This window comes from Callorhinchus milii, unplaced genomic scaffold, assembly GCF_018977255.1.
Source record: "Callorhinchus milii isolate IMCB2004 unplaced genomic scaffold, IMCB_Cmil_1.0 Scaffold30, whole genome shotgun sequence".
Classification (NCBI taxonomy): domain Eukaryota; kingdom Metazoa; phylum Chordata; class Chondrichthyes; order Chimaeriformes; family Callorhinchidae; genus Callorhinchus; species Callorhinchus milii.
The window spans coordinates 3,222,102-3,248,769 of record NW_024704771.1 but is presented as its reverse complement, the minus strand read 5'-3'; the positions used below and the strand labels follow the sequence as shown (position 1 = coordinate 3,248,769).

The following is a 26,668-nucleotide window of genomic DNA, read 5'->3' as shown; positions in this document are numbered from 1 at the left end:
GACTGTTTGTGGGACATTGCTGTGCGCAATTGGCTGCCGCGTTCGCCCACAAATATACAGTCAATTCACTTTACAGTGTGTTCTGTGAAGCGCTTTGGGACGTCCTCCCGACGTGAAAAGCGCTATATCAAATGCAAGGATTATTATTATTATATAAGGATTATTATTATTATTATTATGGGGACAGCACCTCCGACAATGCAACACTGCAACACTGCATTGGAGTGGCGTTTTAAACAATGTGATTCCAAGTCCAGACGGGGGCTTGAAACCACAACCGTCCGACTCAGAGATGAGAATGCGACAAATAAATCAGACTAACGCTTAAGTATTATTCATTAAAAAAACAATTATTACTATTTAGTTGCATTACCTAATTAACAACATGAATAATTATAAATAGTATTAATTAATATTAATTAAGTTAAGACAGGGTATATCTATTAGTTTACTGTATTATTATACATATTATTATAACTATTATACTATTAACTATTAATACAGTGGAGTCCTCTAGCTTAGTGATTAGAGCACTAGCCTCGCGAGCAAGTGGACCTGGTTTCGATTCCTGCCAGGGCAAAATATTGGGCAAGTTTCTTACTCCACACACCTCTGTTTACACAACAATAAGTAGGAACCCAGTGGTTAGTCGATTGGCGCATTGCTTTTCAGAGGGTGCTAATCTGTTCAAAAAAAAATGACAATAATTTGGACACTTAATTCATAACTGTTTGTGGGCTGCTGTGCGCAGTTGGCTGCCGCGTTTTGCCCACAAAACATAGTCAATTCACATTACATATTCTGTGTAAGTGCTTTGAGATGTCTAGAAGACATAATAGGCGCTGTATCAAAGACAAGGATTATTATTAGGATTACAGTCTAATTAAATGAACGGATTATTATAATAGTAATATTATTATGATGACTATAAAACGTCCTGGCCAACAACTCTAAAATTGCTCATCCATTTCCCGGCTGTTTGTCGGGAAGTTACTGGGCGCAAATCGGCTGCCACATTTGTCCACAAAACACACAGTGAAATCTGCAAGGTGCGTTGAGGCATCCTCCCCAAATTAATCTCACTCACTGTGCTAAATGCAAGGATTATTACCACTAATATTACTAATAAGTCCTTTTACCTTCTCCACGCGGTTGAGATCCGGTAGGCTGTGTTTTTTGCCGTTGGTATCCATCACTGTGAAGTACATTGTAAGATCACCCTCGAAAGGCTGCTTTGTGGGGCTCCTGATAGATAATAACAACATTAACATTCCTTCCTTCGGGGGGAGGGGGGGGGTGGGGGGCGAATCCTGGGTAGGGTGGGGTCTCATGGAGGGGAGCAGGATATTGTAAGATCATATTTGTGATGCTTACTGTTTCTAAGATTTTAATTAGCGTACTTTTAAAACACAACCAAACACTTCTGTTTAGTATACCATTCCTTAGCTATTAGGCCATGGACAAGGCTGTACGACTCTCTGAGGGTCCCTGAGAGGGTACGCGTGCCAATTAATGCCAGCAAAGGCTAAGATATATTGGCTTGATCCCAGTTGAGGTCAGGTTCTGATAACTTTCTGTCGCTCGGTGCCTGGGACCCATTGTCATCCTCCCATCTATGAATTGAGTAATCATTTCCTTGAGCACGGATGTGAAAACTAGGAGGCTCAAAGAGAGAGAGAGAAAGAAACGCACTCCTGGACATCTGATCAGCTCAAGACTAAGAAACAGGAATCCTCCCAATTAGCTGTCTATATCTCTTTCTCCTTCTCTGTTATTTTCCCATGCGAAGGATGGGGACTATTTCTGCGAAAAGGGGAAGTGGAGTTGGAAACACATAAAAGCATGATGTAACATGAAATAACTGGAATTGTGTAGAGGGTCAGCACCCAGTGGAATCCATATCGATTGTACTGTTTCTATGATCTCAGTTTTAAGAATAAGTTAAGCTATTTGTGTTACTTAATGAAGGATTTGATCGTCTCCATTCGAATCTCTTGCAGTATCCTCGGAGCTGAGCTGGCTCCATGGTCATGTCCCTGACAGTGGATTGTGTGATTGAGTCCACCTTCTTGGCCATCTATCTGTGTGGAGAACTGGTTGCAATATTCCGGGTGCGGTCTGACTCGAGCACTGTATGACATCTGAGGATCTTAACTCAACTGTTTAGCAACACAGCTCCGCGTCCTGGTTGCCTTGTTTATTGCTGCCACACAGTCAGCAACAGGTCAACTAACACCCCAAGATCTCTTTCAGGTTCCCCGTTGGCACATTCCATCCCATCCATGGAGTACTTGCTTCCTATTCTTGTGAATAGGAAGTAAGAATAGGAAATTAACTTTAATATCTGTATTAAACTTCATTTGCCGCTGATCAGCTCGCATGCATTACTCACTCCACCAAGACTGTAAATGGAAATGATTCCTTATTCACAAGCCAATATCCCTCATCTGAGATAATCTTCACATCCAGTCTGTGGTGATCTGCAAAAAATAAATATAATAACATAATGATTATTTGTGATTAAACAATTGGGAAACAGTTTGATATTGATGTGAAGACTAACTGCATGAACATCAACCAGCAAAAGTGGCATCAAAAAATCACATCAGAATAATATGGGGTTCACAAGTACATGCACCTCGGACAGTAATCTGCCATAGACCAGACATCATCACAAAATAGCTAAGTATTATTAATGTAATTTTCCCAAGTGATTGCAATGCACAAAGTAAGGAAGTAGCGAAGATCAGGAAACATATCCATCTAGAAATTTAATGCGGACATTTGTGGCAGAATAAAACAAACACAGTTCCTATCATCGTTGGTTCAACTGGAACTGTTAGTAAGACTATTCAAAAACAGCTCTGCAAATACCTGGTGAACAAAATATTAACCTCCTATAAAAGTGGCTATTTTAGGAAGTTCAAACGTATTAAGAAAAGTAACATCCATCCATATATAACGAAGCAGGGTTATTGATCTGCCTGACCCATCGCTGAAAACCTCTTAAAAACTGCCTCAACGGAGTGACTTAAAGTGCAATAGCATAACAATAATTACGTTTTTGCATTAGATATGGGATTTTTCACATCATAAAAAGCGCCTCATGGGATTCTCTGTAAAGTGTAGTGACTGGATTTGTTTTGTTGATAATTGCAGCAGTTGATTTTCACACAGGGCCATCCCTCCCCGCAAACAGCAATGTGACAGTCTGGCTCGGTCGGTACCAATTTTTTATGAAGGTTTTATTGCTCCCGGAAAGTGATCCGCCAATCAACTAACAACGGGGTTCTTATTTAACAGAATCTTGTGGAGAAGGAAACTTGCCTAAGGTTTCGCGCCGCCTGGGAATCAAACCCGGGTCCACTCGCTTGTGAAGTGAGCGGATTAATCAATACGCTATGTATGGGATTCCACAAGATTATTGTAACTTTTTTTTTAATAAAAAGAACAACGTACCAACGTGCAGGACTTGAAATTTTTCTGAGTAGGTCTGCGTGAGTTCGTTGCTGACAGTAGCGAATAACTTCCATTGGCCCACCCTGTGCATTAGAAACGGTGTTGTAGTCAATTCCTGTGTCACAAGGGACGGAACAAGCACAGAACTCTCAACCCATCTCTCTCTCTCTCTCTCTCTCTTCCACACCAGGCGCCATGAGCGCATCACCCCCATCGCCTTGCTACACTGACTCCCCATCTCCCAGTGGATTGATCCTCAAGATCCTCGTCCTCACCTTTAAGTGACATCCACAGTCTGTCCCCATTCCCCCAGCCTGACCTGGGTGATCTTCTAAAACCCTACAGATCCACTCACTCCCTCCACTCAGTGGTCATCCTTGCTCTGCCTGCACCACCATCACTAGCCCAGCGATCTGCTCTGTTTTCAATTCTTTGGAGCTCAATTGCGGGTGCCTCAAACTCCCTCCCTCCCTCCTGGAGTCACTCTATCTCACTCCATCCCTTCTGGAGTCTCTCTACTTTGCCCTCTTCCACCCTGATGGGACTCGGAGCCCCTCTACTTCGCCCCCTCCCTTCCAGCTCAATCTGTTAGTCAGCAGTGACGTGTTTGAGACATTGTTCCTTTGAGTGTTTAGCACATCATCCTAATGTGAAACACGCCATCTAAATCCAGTTTGTTGTCGTGAAAGGCGCTCGTGAAGGCAATTTTAACACAAAGGCTCACTCACACTGCGTCAGGAGGGATGGTGAACGAACCGTAACACGTTGCCACAAACCCGCAGTTCGTGATGTCCACAACTTTCCCTTCCGAATCCTGCAAAATCAGACGTTTTAGTGATTTGGTGTCTGACAGACACGGAAATCCATCACTGTGCGTGGAAGGCGCTATATAAGTGCAAGTTTTTGTTATAAGTGAGAGACAGTTGCGAGAGAAAGAGAGAGAGTGAGGAAAAAGAGAGAAAAAGAGTGAGAAAGTTAGAGAATGGAGCAAAAGAGAGGCAAAGAGAGCAACAGGGAGAACATCAACAAATTTACACTTGTCAAGTGGCATTTCCTTCCTCCGGAAAGACATCTCAGGGCTCTGGGCAGTCGGATTTTTTTGTATCCACGCTGGGAGTTGGGCTCAGGAGGGGAAGAGAGCTCATTGCAGAGAAAATGGCAGAGTTCTTAATAATCTGCAGCTTGTGGACGGATGAGTTGGGAAGTCCAGCGAGCAAGCAGTTGTCGTAGTCAAGCCGGGATGTGGTGAAAGTGTAGATCAGGATATCGGCGGCCTGCGGTGAGAGGCAATGGCAGAGGCAGGAAATGTTGCGGAGGTGGGGAAAGGTGCAATAGGTCACGGAACGACTGTGGGGTTTGAAGGACAGCTGAAGGTCGAAAAGGGCAAGAGAAGAAGAAGCAATGAGAGATCGAGCAAGAAAGACAGAGAGTGAGAAGTGTGGTGGAAAATGAACGAAGGGCTTTCATACACTGAAACAATCTTGTGATTTGCATGGTATTTACCTGCATCATGACTGTCAGATTGTTTGGATAGAGGCTGATCGACCGATCAAACATCAATACTCTGTATCGGACTATCAACAAAGGCAAAGATTAGTGATTTAGTGAAGGACCACCAAGAGAAGAGAGGTACCAACACTTAGATTATAGAAAAATGTCACTAAGATCAGCCGGGTTTTTGACAAAATGTGGGATGTAGAGTTCGGGTATGTCGTTGGGGGTGTGAAGTTCGGATGTGTAGTTGGGGTCTGTGGGGTTGGAGGATGTGGAGTTGGAGGGTGTGGAGTTGGAGGGTGTGGGGTTGGAGGGGGTTGGGTTGGAGGGTGTGGGGTTGGAGGGTGTGGGTTTGGAGGGGGTGGGGTTGGGGTGTGGGTTTGGAGGGGGTAGTTTGGGATAGGGTTGGGGTTAGTGGGGGTGGGATTATGGGCGGGTGGGTGAGGATCGGGATGTGAGTTTGGGTCGTGTGGGGTTTGCATGTGGGGTTGGGGATGTGCAGTTGGATGTGTGGTGTTGCAGTGTATATGGGGATCGGGTGCATGGGATTGGGGTATGTGGGTTTGAGGGTGTATGGGTTTGAGGGTGTATGAGGATTCGGGTGTGGGTTGGAGGTTGTGGGGTTCGGGTATGGGGTTGGAAGTGTGGGGTTGGAAATGTGGGGTTGGAAGGTGTGGGGTTGGAAGGTGTGGGGTTGGAAGGTGTGGGGTGGGAAGGTGTGGGGTTGGAAGGTGTGGGGTGGGAAGGTGTGGGGTGGGAAAGTGTGGGGTTGGAAGCTGTGTGGGGTTCGAAGGTGTAGGGTTCGAAGGTGTAGGGTTCGAAGTTCTGGGGTGGGAAGGTGTGGGGTGGGAAAGTGTGGGGTTGGAAGCTGTGTGGGGTTCGAAGGTGTAGGGTTCAAAGGTATGGGTTTGGAGGGGGTAGTTTGGGATAGGGTTGGGGTTCGAAGTTCTGGGGTGGGAAGGTGTGGGATTGGAAGGTGTGGGGTTGGAATTGTCGCTTTTGGGTATGGGGTTGATGGTGTGGATTGGGGGTGTGAGGTTGGGGGTATGGGGTTAGGTTGGGATTTGGAGTGTGGAGTTGGGGCGTAGGGTTGAGGTGTGGGCTCTGCTGAATGCACTTTGCGCAAACCTTGATGCGTTCACTGTCAGATCTGTCAGGACTGGACCAAGACCTGCTCTCAGCCCTGGCCTCAGCTAAGTCATCCTTTTATTCCAAAATTAGCTTGGAGGTTAATTACAACCCCAGTCTATTCTTTTCTACCATTAAGTAACTTGGGGGGTGAGGTTGGGGGGGTGAGTTTGGCGGTGTGGGTTGGGGTGGTGTGGGTTGGGGTGTGAGGGTTGGGGTATGAGGGTTAGGGGGTGAGTTTGGGCGGTGTGGGTTGGGGTGGTGAGGGTTGGGGTATGAGGGTTAGGGGGTGAGTTTGGCGGTGTGGGTTGGGTGGTGTGGGTTGGGGTATGAGGGTTGGGGGGGTGAGTTTGGCGGTGTGGGTTGGGGTGGTGAGGGTTGGGGGTGAGGTTGGGGGGTGAGTTTGGTGGTGTGGGTTGGGGCGGTGTGGGTTGGGGTGGTGAGGGTTGGGGCGTGAGGTTGGGGGGGTGAGTTTGGCGGTGTGGGTTGGGGTGGTGTGGGTTGGGGTATGAGGGTTGGGGGTGAGGTTGGGGGGTGAGTTTGGCGGTGTGGGTTGGGGCGGTGTGGGTTGGGGTATGAGGGTTGGGGTATGAGGGTTAGGGGGTGAGTTTGGCGGTGTGGGTTGGGGTGGTGAGGGTTGGGGCGTGAGGTTGGGGGGGTGAGTTTGGCGGTGTGGGTTGGGGTGGTGTGGGTTGGGGTATGAGGGTTGGGGGGGGTGAATTTGGCGGTGTGGGTTGGGGTATGAGGGTTGGGGGGTGAGTTTGGCGGTGTGGGTTGGGGTATGAGGGTTGGGGGTGAGTTTGGCGGTGTGGGTTGGGGGTGAGGTTGGGGGGGTGAGTTTGGCGGTGTGGGTTGGGGGTGAGGTTGGGGTTGTGAGTTTGGCAGTGTAGGTTGGGGTGTGAGGGTTGGGGGGTGAGTTTGGCGGTGTGGGTTGGGGCGGTGTAGGTTGGGGTATGAGGGTTGGGGGTGTGGGTTGGGGTGGTGTGGGTTGGGTTGGGGTATGAGGGTTGGGGGTGTGGGTTGGGGTGGTGTGGGTTGGGTTGGGGTATGAGGGTTGGGGGTGGTGTGGGTTGGGGTGTGTGGGTTGGGGTGTGTGGGTTGGGGTATGAGGGTTGGGGTATGAGGGTTGGGGCGGTGTGGGATGGGGTATGAGGGTTGGTGAGTTGGAAAGCGAGGTGGTGGTAGGGTGGGGTGTGGGGGAGCGGTGTGGGTATGAGGGTTGGGGTGGTGTGGGTTGGGGTATGAGGGTTGGGGGTGTGGGTTGGGGTGGTGTGGGTTGGTGTATGAGGGTTGGGGGGGTGAGTTTGGCCATGTGGGTTGGGGTGGTGTGGGTTGGGTTGGGGTATGAGGGTTGGGGGTGGTGTGGGTTGGGGTATGAAGGTTGGGGGTGGTGTGGGTTGGGGTATGAGGGTTGGGGGTGGTGTGGGTTGGGGTATGAGGTTGGGGTGGTGGGGTGGGGGTGTGGGGGAGCGGTGTGGGATGGGGTATGAGGGTTGGGGGTGGTGTGGATGGGGTATGAGGGTTGGGGGTGGTGTGGGATGGGGTATGAGGGTTGGGGCGGTGTGGGATGGGGTATGAGGGTTGGTGAGTTGGAAAGCGAGGTGGTGGTGGGGTGGAGGTGTGGGGGAGCGGTGTGGGTTGGGGTATGAGGGTTGGGGCGGTGTGGGATGGGGTATGAGGGTTGGGATGTGTGGGTTGGGGGTGGTGTGGGTTGGGGTATGAGGGTTGGTGAGTTGGAAAGCGAGGTGGTGGTGGGGTGGAGGTGTGGGGGAGCGGTGTGGGTTGGGGTGTGAGGGTTGGGGCGGTGTGGGTTGGGGTATGAGGGTTGGTGAGTTGGAAAGCGAGGTGGTGGTGGGGGTGGGGGTGTGGGGGAGCGGTGTGGGTTGGGGTATGAGGGTTGGGGGTGGTGTGGGATGGGGTATGAGGGTTGGTGAGTTGGAAAGCGAGGTGGTGGGGTGGGGTGTGGGGTAGCGGTGTGGGGTGGGGGGGGGGGAGATCTCACCTCGCCCCCCCAGGCTGTAGGAGGGCTGGTCGGGTTGGATGACCAGGCGGGTGAGACTGGGCGCCAGTCGCAGGTAGACTTTCTGCTTCATGTCGAACACCTCAGCCACAAGTAAGACGTGTGGGATGCCCGACTTTCGCCTCCGCCACAGCCTCAGCTCAGCCGCTCGCTGCTGAGAGATCTGAGAGAACACGTCAGCAAATGGGTGCGTCTGCGTGTGCGTGTCTGCGTGTGCGTGTCTCTATGTGCGTGTCTCTGTGTGTATCTTTGTGTGTGTGTGTGCGTGTGTGTGTGTTTACGTACACGTGCGTCTATCTTTGTGTCTATCTTTGTGTGTGTGTGTGTGCGTGTGTGTGTGTTTACGTACACGTGCGTCTATCTTTGTGTGTGTGTGTGTGTGTCTGTGCGTTCCTGTGTGTGTTTGTTTCTGCTTCTCTCTGTGCGTGTGTTTGACACGCGTGTGTCTGTGTTTGTGTGGACGTGTGTCTGTCTGTGTAATAATCCTTGCATTCGATATAAGCATTTTCACGTCTTCTGGACATCTAATAATAGTCCCTCCAAAAAAAACAATAATAAATTGGTCATTTTCAATCCACGACCGTCTGCGGGACACCGCTGTGCGCCATCGGCCGCCGCGTTCGCCCACAAATATACAGTCAATTCGCTTTACAGTGTGTTCTGTGAAGCGCTTTGGGACGTCCTCTCCCGACGTGAAAAGCGCTATATCAAATGCGAGGATTATTATTATTATTATTATTATTATTATCTCAAAGTGCGTCACGGAACGCTCCGTGAAGTGAATTGTCTAAGTATTTGTGGGCGAAACCCGGCAGCCACTCGTACACGGCAGTGTCCCGCAGACCATTTTGAATTGAAGCGGCCAATTTATTATTGTTTCTTTTCTTGAGTGATTATTGTCTGGTGTGTGGAGAAGGGAAACTCATCCAAGGAAATGGAACCCAGGTCTCTTGCTTGCGAGGCGAGTGCTTTAATCACGAGCCACAGGACTCCAGCGCACTGTCTGTCTGTCTGTCTGTCTGTCTGTCTGTCTGTCTGTCTGTCTGTCTGTCTGTCTGTCTGTCTGTCTGTCTGTCTGTCTGTCTGTCTGTCTGTCTGTCTGTCTGTCTGTCTGTCTGTCTGTCTGTCTGTCTGTCTGTCTGTCTGTCTGTCTGTCTGTCTGTCTGGCTGGCTGGCTGGCTGGCTGGCTGTCTGTCTGGCTGGCTGTCTGGCTGTCTGGCTGTCCAGCCGTCTGTCCGTCTGTCCGGCCGTCCGTCCGTCCGTCCGTCCGTCCGTCCGTCTGTCTGTCTGTCTGCGTGAGCGCCTCTGTGTGTCTGCGTCTGAGTGTGTATGCTCGGTGAGTGAGTGTGTGCAGTGAATGAGTGTGCACAGTGAGTGTGTGTGTCTGCAGTGAGTGAGTGTCCATGATCAGCACCTTGGGACGTCCTCCCGACCTGACAGGCGCTCTATAAATGTAATTTGCTGCTGTTGTTGTTGTTGTTGTTGTGTGCATGATGTGATGTACGAGTGTGTGTGTTTGATGCGGTGAGTGAGTGTGAGCAGTGGTTAAGTGACTGCGCATTGAGTGAGTTTGCATGGTGGGTGAGACCGAGTGTGTGTACTGAGTGAGTGAGTGGTCGGTGCGGTGAGCGAGTGTCCACGGTGAGTGAGTGCGTACAGTGAGCGAGTGTGCACGGTGAGTGAGTGTGCACGGTGAGTGAGTGCGTACGGTGAGTGAGTGTGCACAGTGAGTGAGTGCGTACGGTGAGTGAGTGTGCACGGTGAGTGAGTGCGTACAGTGAGTGAGTGTGCACGGTGAGTGAGTGCGTACAGTGAGCGAGTGTGCACGGTGAGTGAGTGCGTACAGTGAGTGAGTGTGCACGGTGAGTGAGTGCGTACAGTGAGTGAGTGTGCACGGTGAGTGAGTGCGTAAAGTGAGTGAGTGTGAATGGTGAGTGAGTGCGTAAAGTGAGTGAGTGTGCACGGTGAGTGAGTGTGCACGGTGAGTGAGTGCGTAAAGTGAGTGAGTGTGCACGGTGAGTGAGTGTGCACGGTGAGTGAGTGCGTACGGTGAGTGAGTGCGTACAGTGAGTGAGTGTGCACAGTGAGTGAGTGTGCACGGTGAGTGAGTGAGTGAATGTGCACGGTGAGTGAGTGAGTGAGTGTGCACGGTGAGTGAGTGTGCACGGTGAGTGAGTGTGCACGGTGAGTGAGTGAGTGAGTGTGCACGGTGAGTGAGTGAGTGTGCACGGTGAGTGAGTGTGCACGGTGAGTGAGTGTGCACGGTGAGTGAGTGAGTGTGCACGGTGAGTGAGTGAGTGAGTGAGTGTGCACGGTGAGTGAGTGAGTGTGCACGGTGAGTGAGTGAGTGAGTGAGTGAGTGTGCACGGTGAGTGAGTGAGTGAGTGAGTGTGCACGGTGAGTGAGTGAGTGTGCACGGTGAGTGAGTGAGTGAGTGAGTGAGTGAGTGAGTGTGCACGGTGAGTGAGTGAGTGTGCACGGTGAGTGAGTGAGTGAGTGAGTGAGTGTGCGCACAGTGAATGAGTGTGCACGGTGAGTGAGTGAGTGCGTACAGTGAGTGAGTGAGTGTGCACGGTGAGTGAGTGTGCACGGTGAGTGAGTGAGTGAGTGAGTGTGCACGGTGAGTGAGTGAGTGAGTGAGTGAGTGTGCGCACAGTCTGCCTGTTACCTGTATGTGGAGAACGGCGGTGAAGTTATTTTGGACGGTGAGAAAGATTTGGTAGTGTTCGGAGGACAATTTTCGGCTGACGAATTCCTCGAGGTAGACGGCGACTGAGACCGGCTCCCGGTGACCGTCCATCACCCCCAGTAACTGCAGGGTTACCGGCTCTGACACTCCAACGTGGAGGGCACTGGGTGCCGTCAGGAAAATCCTGGCAACAGCACCGGCGGGAAGTAATAATCCGCCAAAATTAACCTCGTGATAAGTTTGTGATAAGACATGGGGAGGATGTCTCACAGCGCTTCCGCTGTAAAGTATAGTGACTGTGTAAAATTGCAGGGCAACGCGGCGGCCCGTCGGCTCACGGCGAGGTCTCTGCAAACAGCCATGAACAACAACAACAACAACAACAACAACAAGATTTCATTTTATAGAGCGCCTTTCACGTCGGGAGGACGTCCCCCGAGGCGTTGGACAGTTGGGTCGGGAACCGAGCAGTGGGGGGGGAATGGTCAGGGTGAGGGGAGGGAAAGGGAGGGAGCAAGGAGGGGGGAAATGGTCAGGGTGAGGGGAGGGGAGGGAGGGAGCGAGGAGGGGGTAGAGAGTCGAGAGGAGAGCTGAAGGCTGAAGGTCAAAGAGAAAGGTCTTGAGACCGGCCTTGAAGGAGGAAAGGGAGGAAGTGGCGAAGGCACTGGGGATGGGGTTCCAGAGCCTCGGGGCTGAGAGGCTGAAGGCCACCGATGGTAGGGCGGTTGGGGCGGGGGACGTGGAGCAGACCGGAGCCAGAGGGACGGAGGGTACGGGCGGGTTGGTAGAGGGATAGTAGGTCGGAGAGGTAGGAGGGAGCGAGGCCGTGAATGGCCTTGTAGGTGAGGATGAGGATCTTGAATTCGATCCTCTGGGGATGGGGCGCCAGTGGAGGCGAGCGAGGGCGAGGGTGAGGGCGAGGGTGGGAGTGAGGGTGAGGGTGAGGGCGAGGGTGGGAGTGATGTGGTCGCGAAGCCTGGTGCGGGACCGTACACGAGCTAAGGGCACCGGGAGAGAAACGTCTCTCCTCCGCCGCCCCAAGTAGCGCCGCGGGAGATCCTTAACGTCCGCCTGAACAGGTTTAAGGTCTCGAACATGCGTCTCTCTCTCTCTCTCTCTCTCAGAGTTTTCAACACGTGGCGGCTCGAACCCACAACCCCCTGACTCGGAGGCCAGAGAGCGAGTGGCGCACTTAACGGGAGCAAAGAGAACCGCAGAGAACTCCTCTCTCAGGGTTTTAGTTGTTTCACAAACAAACTTACGAGGGTTTTCCTGCCGTGACAGACAGCAACGAGCAAACCACGAGCAACAGCCACACTGACTTCATGTCTGTAACTCGCTCACAGCCATCCACACCGAGTCCGGAGTGGGGTGGGTTCTGTCTACCTATGCGTCCGTCTGTCTCTCTGTTTCTCACCATCTATCTCGCAATCTCCGTCCCTCGGGCTCTCTCTTGCTCTGTCTCTCGCTCTCTCTCGCTCTCTCTCTCGTTGCACTTCTGCTCTCTGACTTTCTTTCTCTCTGTCTCTTTCTGTCTGTCTTTCTCAATCTGTCTCTCGCTCTCTCGTCTTCTATCTGTTTCTTTCTCAGTCAGGTATGTCTGGTGGGGTCTGTCAATCTCCCTTCCCTGTCTTTGTTTCTTTCTCTGTCTCTCAGTCTCTGTCTTTCAATTCTCCTTTCTCTCTCTCTCTCTCTCTCTCTCTGCCTTTCTCTCTTTTTCTTTCTCAAATGGGGGCGTTGTGGGGGTCTACATCTCTTTCTCTTTATTTCTCCCTCTCAATTTCAATCTCTCTCTCTCTCTCTCTCTCTCTCTCTCTCGGTCTAGTTTTCTCTCTCTGACTTTCTCTGCTCTTCTCCGTCTTTCTCAATCTGTCTCCCCGCCTCCCTCTCGGTTTCTCTCACTCTGTCGTTTTATCACTCTCTTTCTCTCTCTGCTCCCGAGGTAATTATTGATTGAGGTTAATCGTTAATTCCTGATATATTGCAGCATTATTTTTTGTTGACAAACTGTCTGTTATTCATTCTTCCGGGACACACTCAGAAACCCATCACTGTCATCAATTTGGTGTCTGACACACATGGAGTCCTGTAGCTCAGTGGTTAGAGCACTCGCTTTGCAAGTGAGAGACCTGAGTTCAATTCCAGGCGGAGGGCCAAACCTCGGGCAAGTTTCCTTACTCCACACAGAGCCTAATAATAATCCCTCCAAAACCAAAAACAATAATAAATTGGTCATTTTCAATCCACGACTGTTTGTGGGACATTGCTGTGCGCAATTGGCTGTCGCGTTCGCCCACAAATATACAGTCAATTCACTTTACAGTCTGTTCTGTGAAGCGCTTTGGGACGTCCTCCCGACGTGAAAAGCACTATATCAAATGCAAGGATTATTATTATTATTATGGCAACCAATAGCTGTGATTAACTGGACATCTGACTCGCTCAGAAACCCATCACTATGATCAGCCTTGTGTCTGAACCACATGGAAACCTACCACCATGATCAGCCGTGTGTTTGTGACCCGCGCAGGAACCCACAATAATAATAATAATCCTTGCATTTGATATAGCGCTTTTCACGTCGGGAGGACATCCCAAAGCGCTTCACAGGATATACTGCAAAGTGAATTGATTGTATATTTGTGGGCGAACGCGGCAGCCAATTGCGCACAGCAATGTCCGACAGACAGTCGTGGATTGAAAATGACCAATTTATTATTGTTTTTGTCAACAACAACAACAACAAGGCACTGGACAGTACAACCTCCTGACTTGGAGACGAGAGCGCGAATGACTGAGCCATTATCTGACACGCGACTTTCTGTGGGAAATAAATCTCTCGTGAGCTCTCCTTTCGTTCCTCTTGCGATTCTCTTATATCTAATAGGGACTAATTTCATGCAAAGGTTAATCCCCGGTACAAAAAGGGGCAGAGGGATGAACCCAGGAACGACAGGCCAGTCACCCTGATGTCGGGAGTGGGGAAACTATAAGATATAGTTTATCTTATATAGATATAAGATATTATAATGCAGGACAAAATAAAATTTCATTTAGGAAAATATGGTTTAATAAAGGACAGCCGATGCGCATTTGTTTAAGGCCAAACATGTCTGACAAACCTAATGAAGTAACAGAGAGAGTGTGAGAGCTGTGTATTCACTGTGTGTGAGAGCTGTGTATTCACTGTGTGTGTGAGAGCTGTGTATTCACTGTGTGTGTGAGAGCTGTGTATTCACTGTGTGTGTGAGAGCTGTGTATTCACTGTGTGTGTGAGAGCTGTGTATTATAATACATATGGCAGTGTCGTTGTTGTAGTTTATCTGGATTTTCAAAAGGCGTTTGATAAAGTCCCACATAAGAGACTTGTAAGCAAAATAGAAACCCACAGTATTAAAGGGACAGTGGTGGCATGGATACAGGACTGGTTGGGAGGCAGAAACTAGACAGTAGTCGTGAACGGTTGTCTTTCTGACGGGAGGGAATTGTGCAGTGGGTCCCCAGGGATCAGTATTGGGACCGCTGCTGTTTTTGATCTGGACGGGCAATATAAGCTGATGGTACAATCCAAAAGGGTTGAAGGAACAGAGAGACCTGGGGGTTCATATCGGTAAATCTTTGAAGGTGGCAGGACAGGCAGATACAGCTGTTAGAAACGCATACGGGTTACTAGGCTTCATAGATAGAATACAAAGTCATGAAGTTATGATGAACCTTTATTAATCACTGGTTAGGGGTTGTCCTTCCGACGTGAAAGGCGCTATGCAAATGTAAGCTTATTGTTGTTGTTGTTGTTGTTTGGGCCTCAGCTAGAATACTGTGTTCAGTTCTGGACACCACACTTTTAGTTATTTTACTTGGAGCCGAGGAGGTTACGAGGAAACTTAATAGAAGTTTTCAAAAATTGAGGGGTTTCGATAGGGTGAACGATGAGAAAACTATTTCCGCTGTGGTGGGGGAGAGCGTATGGGTCGGTTATTTCCACTGGTTAGTGGGTCAGTAACCTAAGGACACCAATTTATTAGTTGTTAAAAGAAACGGGTGGTTGGGGGTGGGGGTGGGGTGGTGTGTGGTGCGGTGAGGAGAAATGTTTCCAGACAGCGAGTTGTTCGGATTTGGAAATCGTTGGCCGAATGGGGCGGTGGAAGACGATTCGATAACCACTTTTAAAAGAGGAGTAGATAATTATTTGGAGAGGACAAGTTTGCAGTGTCTCTCTCCCCCAGAGAGTGGGGGAGTGGGATCGAATTGGATAGCTCTGGCACAGACCATGGCCTCCTTCTGTGCTGTATGGCTCCATGACTCTATGATCCATGTCCTTCCATCCCTGACTCCTCGCCCAGTGGAGACAGCATCTCCCCAAACACACTGTCAACAACCCCCACCCCCACCCACTGCACTGTGACAATCTCCATCACGTCCCCTCAACCTTTCACTCCCACAAAAAAAAACTGCTGTTGACTTTGGAAACAAAATGACCAAATATCGGAAACTGAGTCACTGGATTTTCCTGTAAATTGTACCTCGGGCAGAGGCAGTGGTGGCACTCCCTCTACACTGTCCGTCCACACTCCTCGGTCAGGATAAGAGAAAGCGTAAAGTTCCCTCTCAACTGTACGCCCACACTCCCAGGTCAGCGTTAGAGATATAGTACAGCTCCTTCTACACTGTCTCCCAGTTTGGCGTTAGCGACAGAGTAAAAGTCCCTCTGCACTGTCTGTCCCCACTCCCAGGTCAGGGTTATAGACACAGGGATAAAGCTCTGTCTACACTGTCCGCCCACACTCTTAGGTCAGGGTTAGAGACGCAGTAAAGCTCCCTCTATAGACGGAATGGTAAAATGGACAGACACCGACCGGGCAGATGAAATTTAATACAGAGAAGTGTGAATCAGAGAATCACAGAATTTTACAGCACAGACGTAGGCCATTTGTTCCACTGTGCCTGTGCCAGCTCTTTGAAAGAGCTACCAACACGTCCCACTCCCCCGCTCTTACCCTGTAGCCCTGCAAATTCTTCCTTTTTAAGGACCTATCGAATTCCCTTTCGAAAGCTATTATCGTATCTGTTTCCAACAACCTTTCAGACGGTGAATTGCAGACTTCAGCAACTCTGTGTAAAACAATTCTCCTCATCTGTCCTGTGGTTCTTTTGCCAATTATTTTAAAGCTATGTGCCCTGTTTACAGAACCACCTGCCACCGGAAATGTTTCCCCTATCCTACTCTATCAAAACCCCTCATAATTTTGAACACTCTATTACATTTCCCCTTAACCTTCTCTGCTGTAAGGAGAACAATCCCATCTTATTTAGTCTCTCTGCATAACTAAAGTCTTTTATCCCTGGTACCATGCTGATTAATCTCCTCTGCACCCTCTCCAATGGCTTAATATCCTTCCTGAAGCGTGGTGCTCTGCTTAGGCCAAACCAATGACTTATAAAGTTATTATAATGACTTATAAAGTTAAAGCGGACCTTCCTCACTTTTGTACTCGATGCCTCTAGTGATAAGGCCAAGGATCCCATATGCTTTTTAATAGCTCTAGTAACCTGTCCTATCACATTCAAATACCTGTCTATGTGAACCCCCAGGTCTCTCTGCTCTTGTACCCCCTTTTAAAACTGTACGATTTATTGTATATTGCTTCTCTTCATTCATTCTTCCTCCCAAAATGCATCACCTCACACTTCTCTGCATTAAACTTCATCTGCCAAGTGTGTCCATTTAACCAGTCTGTCTCTGTCCTCCCACAGTCTTCTACCATCTTCCTCACTGTTTACCGAATTATTTGTTAATCCACAACACAGTTTAGATTAGTGGTCCCTTTATTTCAACCACACTCTTCAACTTTTTTCAACACTCTGCCCAGTCAGCACCTTTCGCGCAATGCCACTCCTTGATCTTCGTTCTACTTTTCCTTCTTCTCCTGTGATTTCTTTATTTTTCTTTGTCTGATCTCCCGTGATGTTCGTCTCTATATATCTTTCCTTTTCCATCTTTTATCCAACATGGGTGGAGTCCTGTGGCTCAGTGGTTAGAGCACTCGCCTCGTAAGCGAGAGACCTGGGTTAGATTCCCGGCAGGGCGAAACCTTGGGTAAGTTTCCCTACTCCACACAGGCATAATCCCTCCAGAAAAAAAACACAATAAATTGGTCAGTTCGATTCATGACTGTTTGTGGCTGTGCATAAATAATTGGCTGCTGCATTTTGCCCACAAATATACAGTCAATTCACTTTATGGTATATTCTGTGAAACTCTTTGAGTCATCTAGAAGACATGAAAGTGCTATATCCAATGCCAGGATCATTATTATTATTATTATTATTATTATTATTATTATTATTATTATATGATCTGGGGTTCTTATCTTTCCCCCAAATTTTTCTTTTATCCATCCTTCAGTTCAATCCATATAGCTTCTTTTTTTGCGAGCTTTTTCCTTCTGTAGCTCTTGCCCTTGTTTCTTCCAATTTCTTTTTCTCTGTACTTGCGGTCTCAATTTTGTTTCCTCCCATATTAATCCATCTCTTAATCTTCTGGAAATCAACATCTGTGCCGGCGACTTTCTATGGTCATCTATCGATTTAAGCTAATAATGCCAAATATTTAACTTCCTTTGATTCCTCGGCTTTCTTCTACATTTTCTTCATTCTCTGTACCGTGCCATGCTTTATATAATAATAATAGTATAATAATAATCCTTGCATTTGATATAGCGCTTTTCACGTCGGGAGGACGTCCCAAAGCGCTTCACAGAACACACTGCAAAGTGAATTCACTGTATATTTGTGGGCGAACGCGGCAGCCAATTGCGCACAGCAATGTCCCACAAACAGTCGTGGATTGAAAATGACCAATTTATTATTGCTTTTGGTTTTGGAGGGATTATTATTAGGCTCTGTGTGGAGTAAGGAAACTTGCCCGAGGTTTGGCCCTCTGCCTGGAATTGAACTCAGGTCTCTCACTTGCAAAGCGAGTGCTCTAACCACTGAGCTACAGGACTTCGCTTTGAGGATATCATGGTGACGATGTCCCACTGTTTTGTGATTTTTTTTACATTCAGCACCCGCAAATAGTGCCCCATTATCACTTATGAGTTCCCTTGGTGTTCCGTGCCTCGCTAATATTTCTTCAGTCTGGTCCATTACTGTTTCTGCAATTGTATCATTTAATTCTGCATGTTCACTATATCTCGAGGTATATGCTTTTTATGCTTCTTGCTTTGCTTCTCATTGATCAATGTCCAATTGCCAATTTAGACTTAATAATAATATTCCTTGCATTTGATACAGCGCCTCATCATGACTTCGAGACATCTCAATGCACTTCACAGAATATACTGTAAAGTGAATTGACTGTATATTTGTGGGCGAACGCGGCAGCCAATTGCGCACAGCAGTGTCCCACAGACAATGGTGGATTGAAATAACCAATTCATTATTTTTTTAAAGAAATTATTAGCCCCAGAGGCTCTAACCACTGAGCTACAGGGCTCCTCGTAAAGCGATATGCAACATTTACCATGTTCACAAGTTTAGTTTCATTCGCAAGCTTTAAAATTTTCCTCTGTATTCCCAAGTCCAAGTCATTCACGTGTATCAAAAAGAGTTGCGGACCTATAACCGACCCCTGGGGATGCCACTGTACACTTCACTCCAGTCTGAAAAACAACCGTTCACCAATTATTCTGTCTCTCAGCCAATTTCGTATCGATACCACCACTGTCCCTTTTATACCAATGGTTTAAATTTTGCTAACTAGTCTATTACGTGGCAACTTATCGAACGCTTGCTGCAAGTCCATTTACTGGATCAACTGCACTACCTGGCCAAGATGGTCAGAGAGAGAAATTCAGAAACAGAGGATGTGGGTGACGGTGTGTGAAGGATACCCTGAGTATGCATCTGAACTCTTCCATCCTCAATCATAAAATAAACACCAGGAACAGGTTATCAAGAGCTATTTATTGAGAGAGAGAGTGAGAGAGAGAGAGAGAGAGAGTGTGAGAGAGATAATGAAAAAGAGAATGAGGGAGAGAGAATGAGAGATAGAGTGAGAGTAAGAGAGACGAAGAAAGAGTGTGGGCGGCCGTGAAGTGAGAGAGAGTTTGAGTGAAAGAGGGAGCGAGTGATTGAATGACTGAGTGACTGAGTGAGGGAGGGACAGAATGAGGGAGGGAAAGGGTCCTGGATGAGAGCCAATTTTCTACAGTTGAATGACTACAAGACTGAGGCCCTCCTGCTTGGCTCCACTCAGTGCCTCCACACCTCAGGAGTCACCATCCATGGATGTACTCTCCATCTCCCTGAGCCAGTCCGGAACGTTGATGTTGTCTTGTGCGACCCTCAACTGTCCTTTAACCCCCCCACTTCCGTGCTATGACGCATTCTGCCTTCCCCCACCCGCACAACACCGCCCGACTCTGTCACTGCCCCTCCCCTCAGGCCACGCATACCCTCATCCATGTTCTCATCACTTCCAGGCTTGACTATGCTAACTCCCCGCTTGTCAGCCTTCCCCCAACTCTTCTCTCCACAAACTTCAGATTACTCAGAAATCTGCAGCTCAAGTCCTCTCCCGCATTACGGTTCTTGTTCCGATCAGCCCCCGTCCTCACGCGGCTTCACTGGCTCCCCATCCCCAGGAAGATAGAGTTTTAGACCCTTGCCATCGCCTTCAAAGCCCTCCGCGGTCTTGCCCTCCCTACCTCTGCAACCAATTAACACCTTAGCAACCTGTCCACTTCAGCGCCTTGGGACGTCCTCCCGACGTGAAAGGCGCTCAATAAATGGAATCTTGTTGTTGTTGTTGTTGTTGTTTGCTGACAGACATTGACCTGTTCCATGTCCCCCACCTTGTGAGGCAAGTGCTCTAACCACTACGCTACAGGAATCCGTGAGTTTGTGATTGAGCGAGTGAGGGAGGGAGTGAATGAATGAGGAAGGATGTGAGGGAGGGAGGGAGGGAGTGAATGAATGAGAGAATGATTAAGGGAGTGAGTGAGTTAGGGAGTCAGTGAATAAGTAAGTGAGTGAGAGGGGGATCGATCGAGTGAGGTAGGGCAGGATGGAGTGAGTGAGGGACAGACTGAGTGAATCAATGAGCGAGGGAGTAAGTGAAGAAGGGAGTGAGTGAGTGAATGAGTTAGTGAATGAGTGAGGGAGGGAGTGAGGAAAGGATGGAGTGAAGGTGAGTCAGTGGTGACAGAGGGTGAGTGGGGGGGCGGTGGTGTCAGCGCTGGGGTAGTAAAAGGGGAGGAGGGGGCCGGAGAAGCAGCCGTTCAGTGTGTGCAGATGGCAGCCGCTGTCCGCGCTGTAGAAGGAGACCTGACCAACCTCGTGGTCCACGTACACGCCCACGCGGGCCTCCTCCACATGCCCGAAGGTGTAGAAACCGTTCTCGGGCGTCATGACGATCCAGCCCAAGCAATCACTGTCCGCGGAGGCCACCCCGATGTCCCAGTCCGTCTGCCCGCCCACCTCCACCTCCCAGTAGTGGCGGCCAGAGGAAATGCGCTCGGACCCAAGGACGCAGGCGCAGAAATCGAAGCGTCGTGGAGAGTCGGGCCGCTGGCGAGGGGAGAACGAGTATTGGGCGCTCGTCAGCTCCTCATTTAAGGTGAGGTAAGGGTTTGCGGTGCTGGGATCGAGGGTCATGGCAGCCGGGGCTGGAACAAAAAGAATGGGATTCGGGGTTACGATAAGCTCAGCCCAGCGAACCCCAACTACGTGGAAACCCATCACCGCGATCAGCCGGTGTCTGCCCCACACAGCAATACATCACCACGATTAGGTGGTGTCTGATCAACGTGGAAAGCCGTCACCGTGATCAGCCGGGTGTCTCTCTCTCTCTCACACACACACACAAACCCATCACCACGATCGACTTGGGCGTCTGACACGCCGCATCGACCCGTCACCGCGATCAGGCCGCCCTGGAACAGAGGGCTGTGGCGCGGGGGCGCGGGGGGAGGGGGTCTACTTGCAGGGCTGTGTGCACACCCGGGGACGGGGTGAGAGGAAGATGCAAGGCTCGTAACGCGGTTAACCACAAACTGTAAAAGCTGCTCTGCAACAGCGCCACGTCAGGCAGTGAGAGCGGAGAGATTAACCGCCAGCGGGCAGAGGAAAAGACGCATTATCTCGGAGATCTGTCAAATCATTCTAACCTTACATTTAACCCGTGAGGGGGATGTGCCGCAGAGCTTCCCAGGCCACAGCGTGTTCCGTGCAGCCAATCTGCGGGCAGTGACGTACCGCAAAAACAGTCATGAAGCGAGTGAGCTATTTCACCTGAGCCGGGACACCAGGAGAAAAACTCTCTGATGCTGGAGTGGAGTCAGTCTGGACTGTGAGAGCTCAGAGTCTCCGACCTGGGGGCTCGAACCCCCCCAAACCTCTTGACTCAGAATGAGAGGGACTGAGTGACTGAAGCCGCAGATTGAGATCATCAAAATCGCTTGCTTGCTTCATGGCTGTTTACGGGATGTCGCTGTGCACAAACGGGCTACCACATTGGTGCTCAAAACACACGGTCACTGCACTTTAAAGCGAGTGCTGTGAGGCACTGCGAGACACCCTCCCAGGGAGAAAATAACATGTTAGGTTATCTTGTTTTGAAGTCCTGCCACACCTGCACTTAACCACATCCTGACCGACGTGTGCAAATAAAAATAACTCACACATGTTTGATAGCTCAGATGAGGAGGAAAGACTCGCAGTGAAAGCCGATCGCTTGTCTTTGCAAACCTGGTTTCAGATGTGTGGGTTGTATCTCTCTCTCTCTCTCTCTCTCTCTCTCTCACTTTCACCCACACTCTCACTCTCGCTTGCTCGCTCTTTCTCGGGTGTAACCACTAACATCTGCCACTGACAGAAAAAAACCATTCACATCCCTTTTATCTATATAAGGGTTTATAGACTGAGTAATTAACAACGCAGCACAAGTCAGCCCGGGTCAGTTGGTTAATCTCTCTAGCCTCCGAGTCAGGAGGCTCTGGGGGTTTGAGCTCCATGTCGAAGACTCCGAGCTCATAGTCCAGGCTGATGCTCCTGTGCAGTGCCAGTGCGGGAGGGAACTCCACATTGTCGGCGATACCAATGCTTTGACTGAGACCTTAAATATTATTTTGCATCTGTGGCCTGTTCAGGCGGATGCTAAGATTTCCACGACACCTGGGTGGTGGTGGGGTGGTAAGAAGGAATTTTTCTCCTGGTATTGTGACCGACTGATAAAATCACTCACTCACTTCACAGAGAGCGTGGATGTCGCTATGTGCAATTTGCCTGCCGTGTTCGCAAAGAGCACGGATTTACATTGAGCCCTGTGAAGAGCTGGGAGCCGTCCTCCTCGGGTGAAAGGCACTGTGTGAGATGTGGGTACTTGATGCGCGAGGAAATGCGATCAATGGAGTCCTGTAACTCGGTGGTTAGAGCAAGCGAGAGGATGTCGGTTCGACTCCTAGCAGGTGAAACCTTAGGCAAGTTTCCTCACGCCTGTGTTTACCCAGCAGTAAGTAGGAACCCAGGTGTTAGTAAATTGATGGATCACTTATCCGGGGGTAATAATCCCTTCAAAAAATATATATATACAAAATAATTTAGTCACTCAATCCACGACAGTTTGTGGGACGCTGTTGGGCGCAATTGGCTGCTGCACTTTGGCCACAAAATATACAGTCAATTCACTTTATTCTCAAAACACTTTGAGATGTCTTGAAAGTTATGATAAGGCGCTATATGAAATGTAAGGAATTTTATTATTGGAATTCAGCAATTTACGCTCAGAGGAATTTTCAAAGCGCTTCATACGTGACGAGTAAGCTTTAAGGTCTTGTCCGAAGACTTGCCATTAGTGGGGTGTTCTTTCCCCGCAGCACTGCACTGGAGCATCAGCCTGGAATGACTCAGAGGTCAGAGAGTGAAGGACTGAGCGTGGGAATGACTGAGAGTTAAATGGTAGTATTGAAGTTGTGGCCTGACCAGAGCACTTTATTGCATAAGTGTGACCTCTGAGGATCTGAACTCATAAGAACATAAGAAATAGGAGCAGGAGTAGGCCGTTCGGCCCCTCGAGCCTGCCCCGCCATTTAATAAGATCATGGCTGATCTTCTAACCTAATTGCATTTACCTGCCCTATCCTCATATGCCTTATTCCATTTAGTTTTAAAAAAGATCTATCGATCTGTCATGAATATGTTCAATGACTGAACATCCACAGCCTTCTGGGGTAGAGAATCCCATAAATTCACTGCCCTCTGAGTGAAGAAATGTTTTCTCAATTCTGTTCTGAAGGGCTGACCCTTAATCCCGAGACTATGATCCCTAGTTTTAGATTCTCCAACCAGGGGTAACAGTCTCATACTATCTACGCCGTCCAGACCTTTAAGAATCTTATAGGTTTCTATAAGACCACCTCTAATTCTTCTATATTCTAGAGAAGATAGGCCTCTTCTTGTAAAGTCAACCCCTTCATCCCAAGAACAAACCGAGTGACCTACGTTGCACACCCTCTAACTCAACTGGTCGGCACACAGATTAGCAATCCTGTTTGCCTTGTTTCTCAGACAGAGCTTTGTGTCTCGCGGCCTGACCTGGGCTGATCACGCGTCTCATCCGTTTCCAAGCCAAGTACTGTAGCGGTCCCCGGAACACACCCACACACAGCTTCCAGTTTGGGCATCGCTCCGAATTGTCCAGGGCCACTGCTCCCACCCTGTAAGCACAGAGAGTCTGAGAGAGTGGAGGTGAGAGAGACTGAGAGAGAGAGAGAGAGATACATAGAGATTGAGAGAGAGACTGGGAAAGAGAACGACAGAGAGGCAGAGAGATTGAGACAGAGAGGGTGACAGAGACTGAGAGAGCAACAGAGAAACTGAGGGAGAGAATGCGACAGATAGACTGAAAGAGAGTGAGAGTAATAGAGAGAGAGAGTTAGAGAGAGAGAGCGACAGCGGGACTGAGGCTTGGTCTGTAGTAGAGTCTGACGTACCTTGTTGTCAAGTCTTTCACATTCTGTTAAAAAAACAAGAAACCGTTTTAGATTTGCAGCTCAGAACATTAAGTTATAACCAAAAAAAACTAAAAAACTGAAATCACTGTTTATCTAATCAATGAATTATTTTTATTAAACATCGGAATATTCTCGTTGCACAAAGTGCAAATCTTGAAGTCCAAAAGACATTTTTAAAAAAAAAAAAAAAATCGAAACATTTAAACCTCAAAAATCATAAGCCCCAGATATATAACAACAACAACAACAACAAGATCGCATTTATGGAGCGCCTTTCACGTCGGGAGGACGTCCCAAGGCCCTGGACAGTTGGGTCGGGACCCGAGCAGTGGGGGAAATGGTCAGGGTGAGGGGAGGGAAGGGAGGGAGCGAGGAGGGGGTAGAGAGTCGAGAGGGGAGCTGAAGGCTGAAGGTCGAAGAGAAAGGTCTTGAGACCGGCCTTGAAGGAGGAAAGGGAGGAAGCGGCGAAGGCACTGGGGATGGAGTTCCAGAGCCTCGGGGCTGAGAGGCTGAAGACCCGACCACCGATGGTAGGGCGGTTGGGGCGGGGGATGTGGAGCAGACCGGAGCCAGAGGAACGGAGGGTACGGGCAGGTAGGTAGGGGGATAGTAGGTCGGAGTGGTATGGGAGAGAGCGAGGCCGTGAATGGCCTTGTAGGTGAGGGTGAGGATCTTGAATAATAAAAAGAGAGAACGAGAGAGAGCGAGACTGCCAACGAGGATATTATCTGAGGGTTTTTTTGCTTTACACACGGTGTCGGGCTGACGCACGCTGAGCCAGGCAGAGCCATGCCGTTACAGGCCCAGTTGGGCTGACAAGACACTGACTCATGCTGAGCTGACCTTGAGCAGAGCAAGAGGTTCACTCTGGGTTAGGCTGTGACGGACATCACTGATTGCTGCGTCCAGGCTCAATCTCTCCTCCCACAGTCTCACCCGCTCCTCGTTCATCTCCCGCAGGATGCGAGCCTCCTCCAGCCCCAATTTTCCCAACAGAGAGTCCCGCTCATCCTGCAAGAATGTCAGGAGAGTCTGGAACTCTGAGGAGATGTGATCCCGTAGGGAGTCCGCACTCGCCTGGGGGAGAGAGAGAGAGAAAACGGCGTGTGAGTGTGTGTGTGTGTGTGTCTTTGTGCGTCTGTGTGTGTGTCTGTGATCTGTGTTTGTGTGTGTGTGTGGGTGTGTGTGTGTGTCTGTGAATATGTCTATGGTGGGTGTCTGCGTGTGTGTGTTTTTTTCAATGTGTCTGTATTTGTGTGTGGGAGTGTGCATCTGTGAGTGTGTTTAGTATGTGTGCGAGTGCATGTGTGTGTGTGTCTGAGTATGTGTGAGTTTATGTCTGTGAATGTGCCTGTAGTGGGTGTCCGCGTGAGTTTGTGTATGAGTGTGAGTGTATGTGTCTGAGTATGTGTGGGTGTGTGTCTGCGGTGGGTGTCTGCGTACTTGTGTATGTCGGTGTGTGAGTATGTGTGTGAGAGAGAGTGTATGTGCGAGTATACAAGTTGAGTGCGAGTGTGTGAGAGTTGGTAGGATTGGGCGAGGGAGTGTGAATGGGTGACTTTCACCTTCAGTTCTGGAATCCTCTCCCCGTACTCTTTCTCGAGCCTCTCAATCTCTTTGTGCCGATTTTCGTACCGAGTCAAACTCTTTCTCAGCTGCTCCTGAAACGCAATCAACTGTAACACAGGTTTCATCTTCCCTCTCACCCCAGACTGTCACCGATCTTGGTCAGCTAATAATCAGCACCTTCCCGGTGACGAGAAAAACAAGTTAGAAAAACACAAGTAAACGGTTTTTTTGTTTACTTGTTTTTTTTTCTAGGTAAACAGGAGTGTGACAGACAGTGTGAAGGGAACTTTAGTCTGTCTCTAACCTTGACCTGGGAGTGTGGACAACAACATCAACAACAAATTACATTACATCTGGAAGACATCCAAAGGCCCTGGACAGTCAAGGATTTGAATACGAGCAGAAGGTTGGGATCAGGAGGGGTGGAGGTCCGGGAGCGGGTATGAGGGTGACCAAAGGTGCAGTTGAAGAGAAAGGCCTTGATATGTGCCTTGAAGGTGGAAAGGGAAGGGACGATCCAATAGAGTCCTAAAGGGTGAAGGCAGAGATGCTGAAGGCTCGATTGGTGGGGGACATGAACCAGGCCAAAGCCCACTGAGCAAGAGAGCATATGGCGTGAGCAAGGTCACAGGGGTAGGAATGAGAAAGGCTCTCGAGGGTTTTTGAAGGCGAGGATGAGGATTTTGATCCAATGGAGCCAGGCGAGGGTGGTGGGGACCATAGGGTCACAGAACCTGGTGCTGGAGAGAACACGAGCTGCTGAGTTCATAGAATTATAGAATATTACAGCACAGAAGGCGGTCATTTGGGCCATCAGGCCTGTATCAGCTTTTCGGAAGAGCTGCTCAATCAATCCCACTTCCCTGCTCTTTCCCCCAAACCCCTGCAAATTTTTCCTTTTCAAGAACCCGTTTAATTTCCTTCATGAAAGTTGTTATTGAATCTGTCTCCAACATCCTTTCGGGAAGTGCATTCCAGACCGAAATAATTCTTTGTGTAAAAAAAAATTCTCTTCATCTCCCCTCTGGTTCTTTTGCCAATTATCTTAAATCCATGCGCCCTAACTCCTGACCCACCCACCAGTGGAAACAGTTTACCCATAGTTACTCTATCAAACCCCTCATAACCTCTATTAAATCTCCTCTTAACCTTCTCTGCTCTAATGAGAACAAGCTTCTCTAGTCTCTCCACATAACTAAAGTCCCTCATCCCTGGTACCATTCTGCTAGACCCCCTCAGTACCGATCTCCAAGGCCTTGATATCCTTCCTAAAGTGTGGTGCCCAGAATTGGA

At 49.1% G+C, this 26,668-nt stretch overlaps 2 protein-coding genes and 1 non-coding gene across 3 annotated transcripts in view; 1 reads left to right on the top strand and 2 right to left on the bottom strand.

The window, feature by feature from the left end:
- The window catches only part of LOC103189475 (complement C4-like), a 30,215-nt gene extending 17,924 nt beyond the window's left edge, over nt 1-12,291 (bottom strand). The window contains exons 1-8 of the mRNA XM_042344863.1: nt 12,053-12,291; nt 10,770-10,974; nt 8,084-8,264; nt 4,963-5,033; nt 4,188-4,273; nt 3,460-3,542; nt 2,393-2,480; nt 1,140-1,245 (exon numbers count right to left, since the gene is read on the bottom strand). Of these exons, the coding sequence (XP_042200797.1) occupies nt 1,140-1,245; nt 2,393-2,480; nt 3,460-3,542; nt 4,188-4,273; nt 4,963-5,033; nt 8,084-8,264; nt 10,770-10,974; nt 12,053-12,210 (978 nt within the window). The 5' untranslated portion in view covers nt 12,211-12,291. The remainder of the gene's footprint in view (nt 1-1,139; nt 1,246-2,392; nt 2,481-3,459; nt 3,543-4,187; nt 4,274-4,962; nt 5,034-8,083; nt 8,265-10,769; nt 10,975-12,052) is intronic.
- A 4,516-nt stretch (nt 12,292-16,807) lies between these two features.
- Nucleotides 16,808-16,879, top strand: trnat-cgu. Its single transcript has one exon. It is a non-coding gene; the product is annotated as a tRNA-Thr (tRNA).
- A 3,109-nt stretch (nt 16,880-19,988) lies between these two features.
- Nucleotides 19,989-26,668, bottom strand: part of LOC103191551 (zinc-binding protein A33-like) — a 10,964-nt gene continuing 4,284 nt past the window's right edge. Inside the window, exons 2-6 of the mRNA XM_042344783.1 lie at nt 25,372-25,467; nt 24,650-24,883; nt 23,786-23,808; nt 23,388-23,509; nt 19,989-20,461 (exon numbers count right to left, since the gene is read on the bottom strand). Of these exons, the coding sequence (XP_042200717.1) occupies nt 19,989-20,461; nt 23,388-23,509; nt 23,786-23,808; nt 24,650-24,883; nt 25,372-25,467 (948 nt within the window). The remainder of the gene's footprint in view (nt 20,462-23,387; nt 23,510-23,785; nt 23,809-24,649; nt 24,884-25,371; nt 25,468-26,668) is intronic.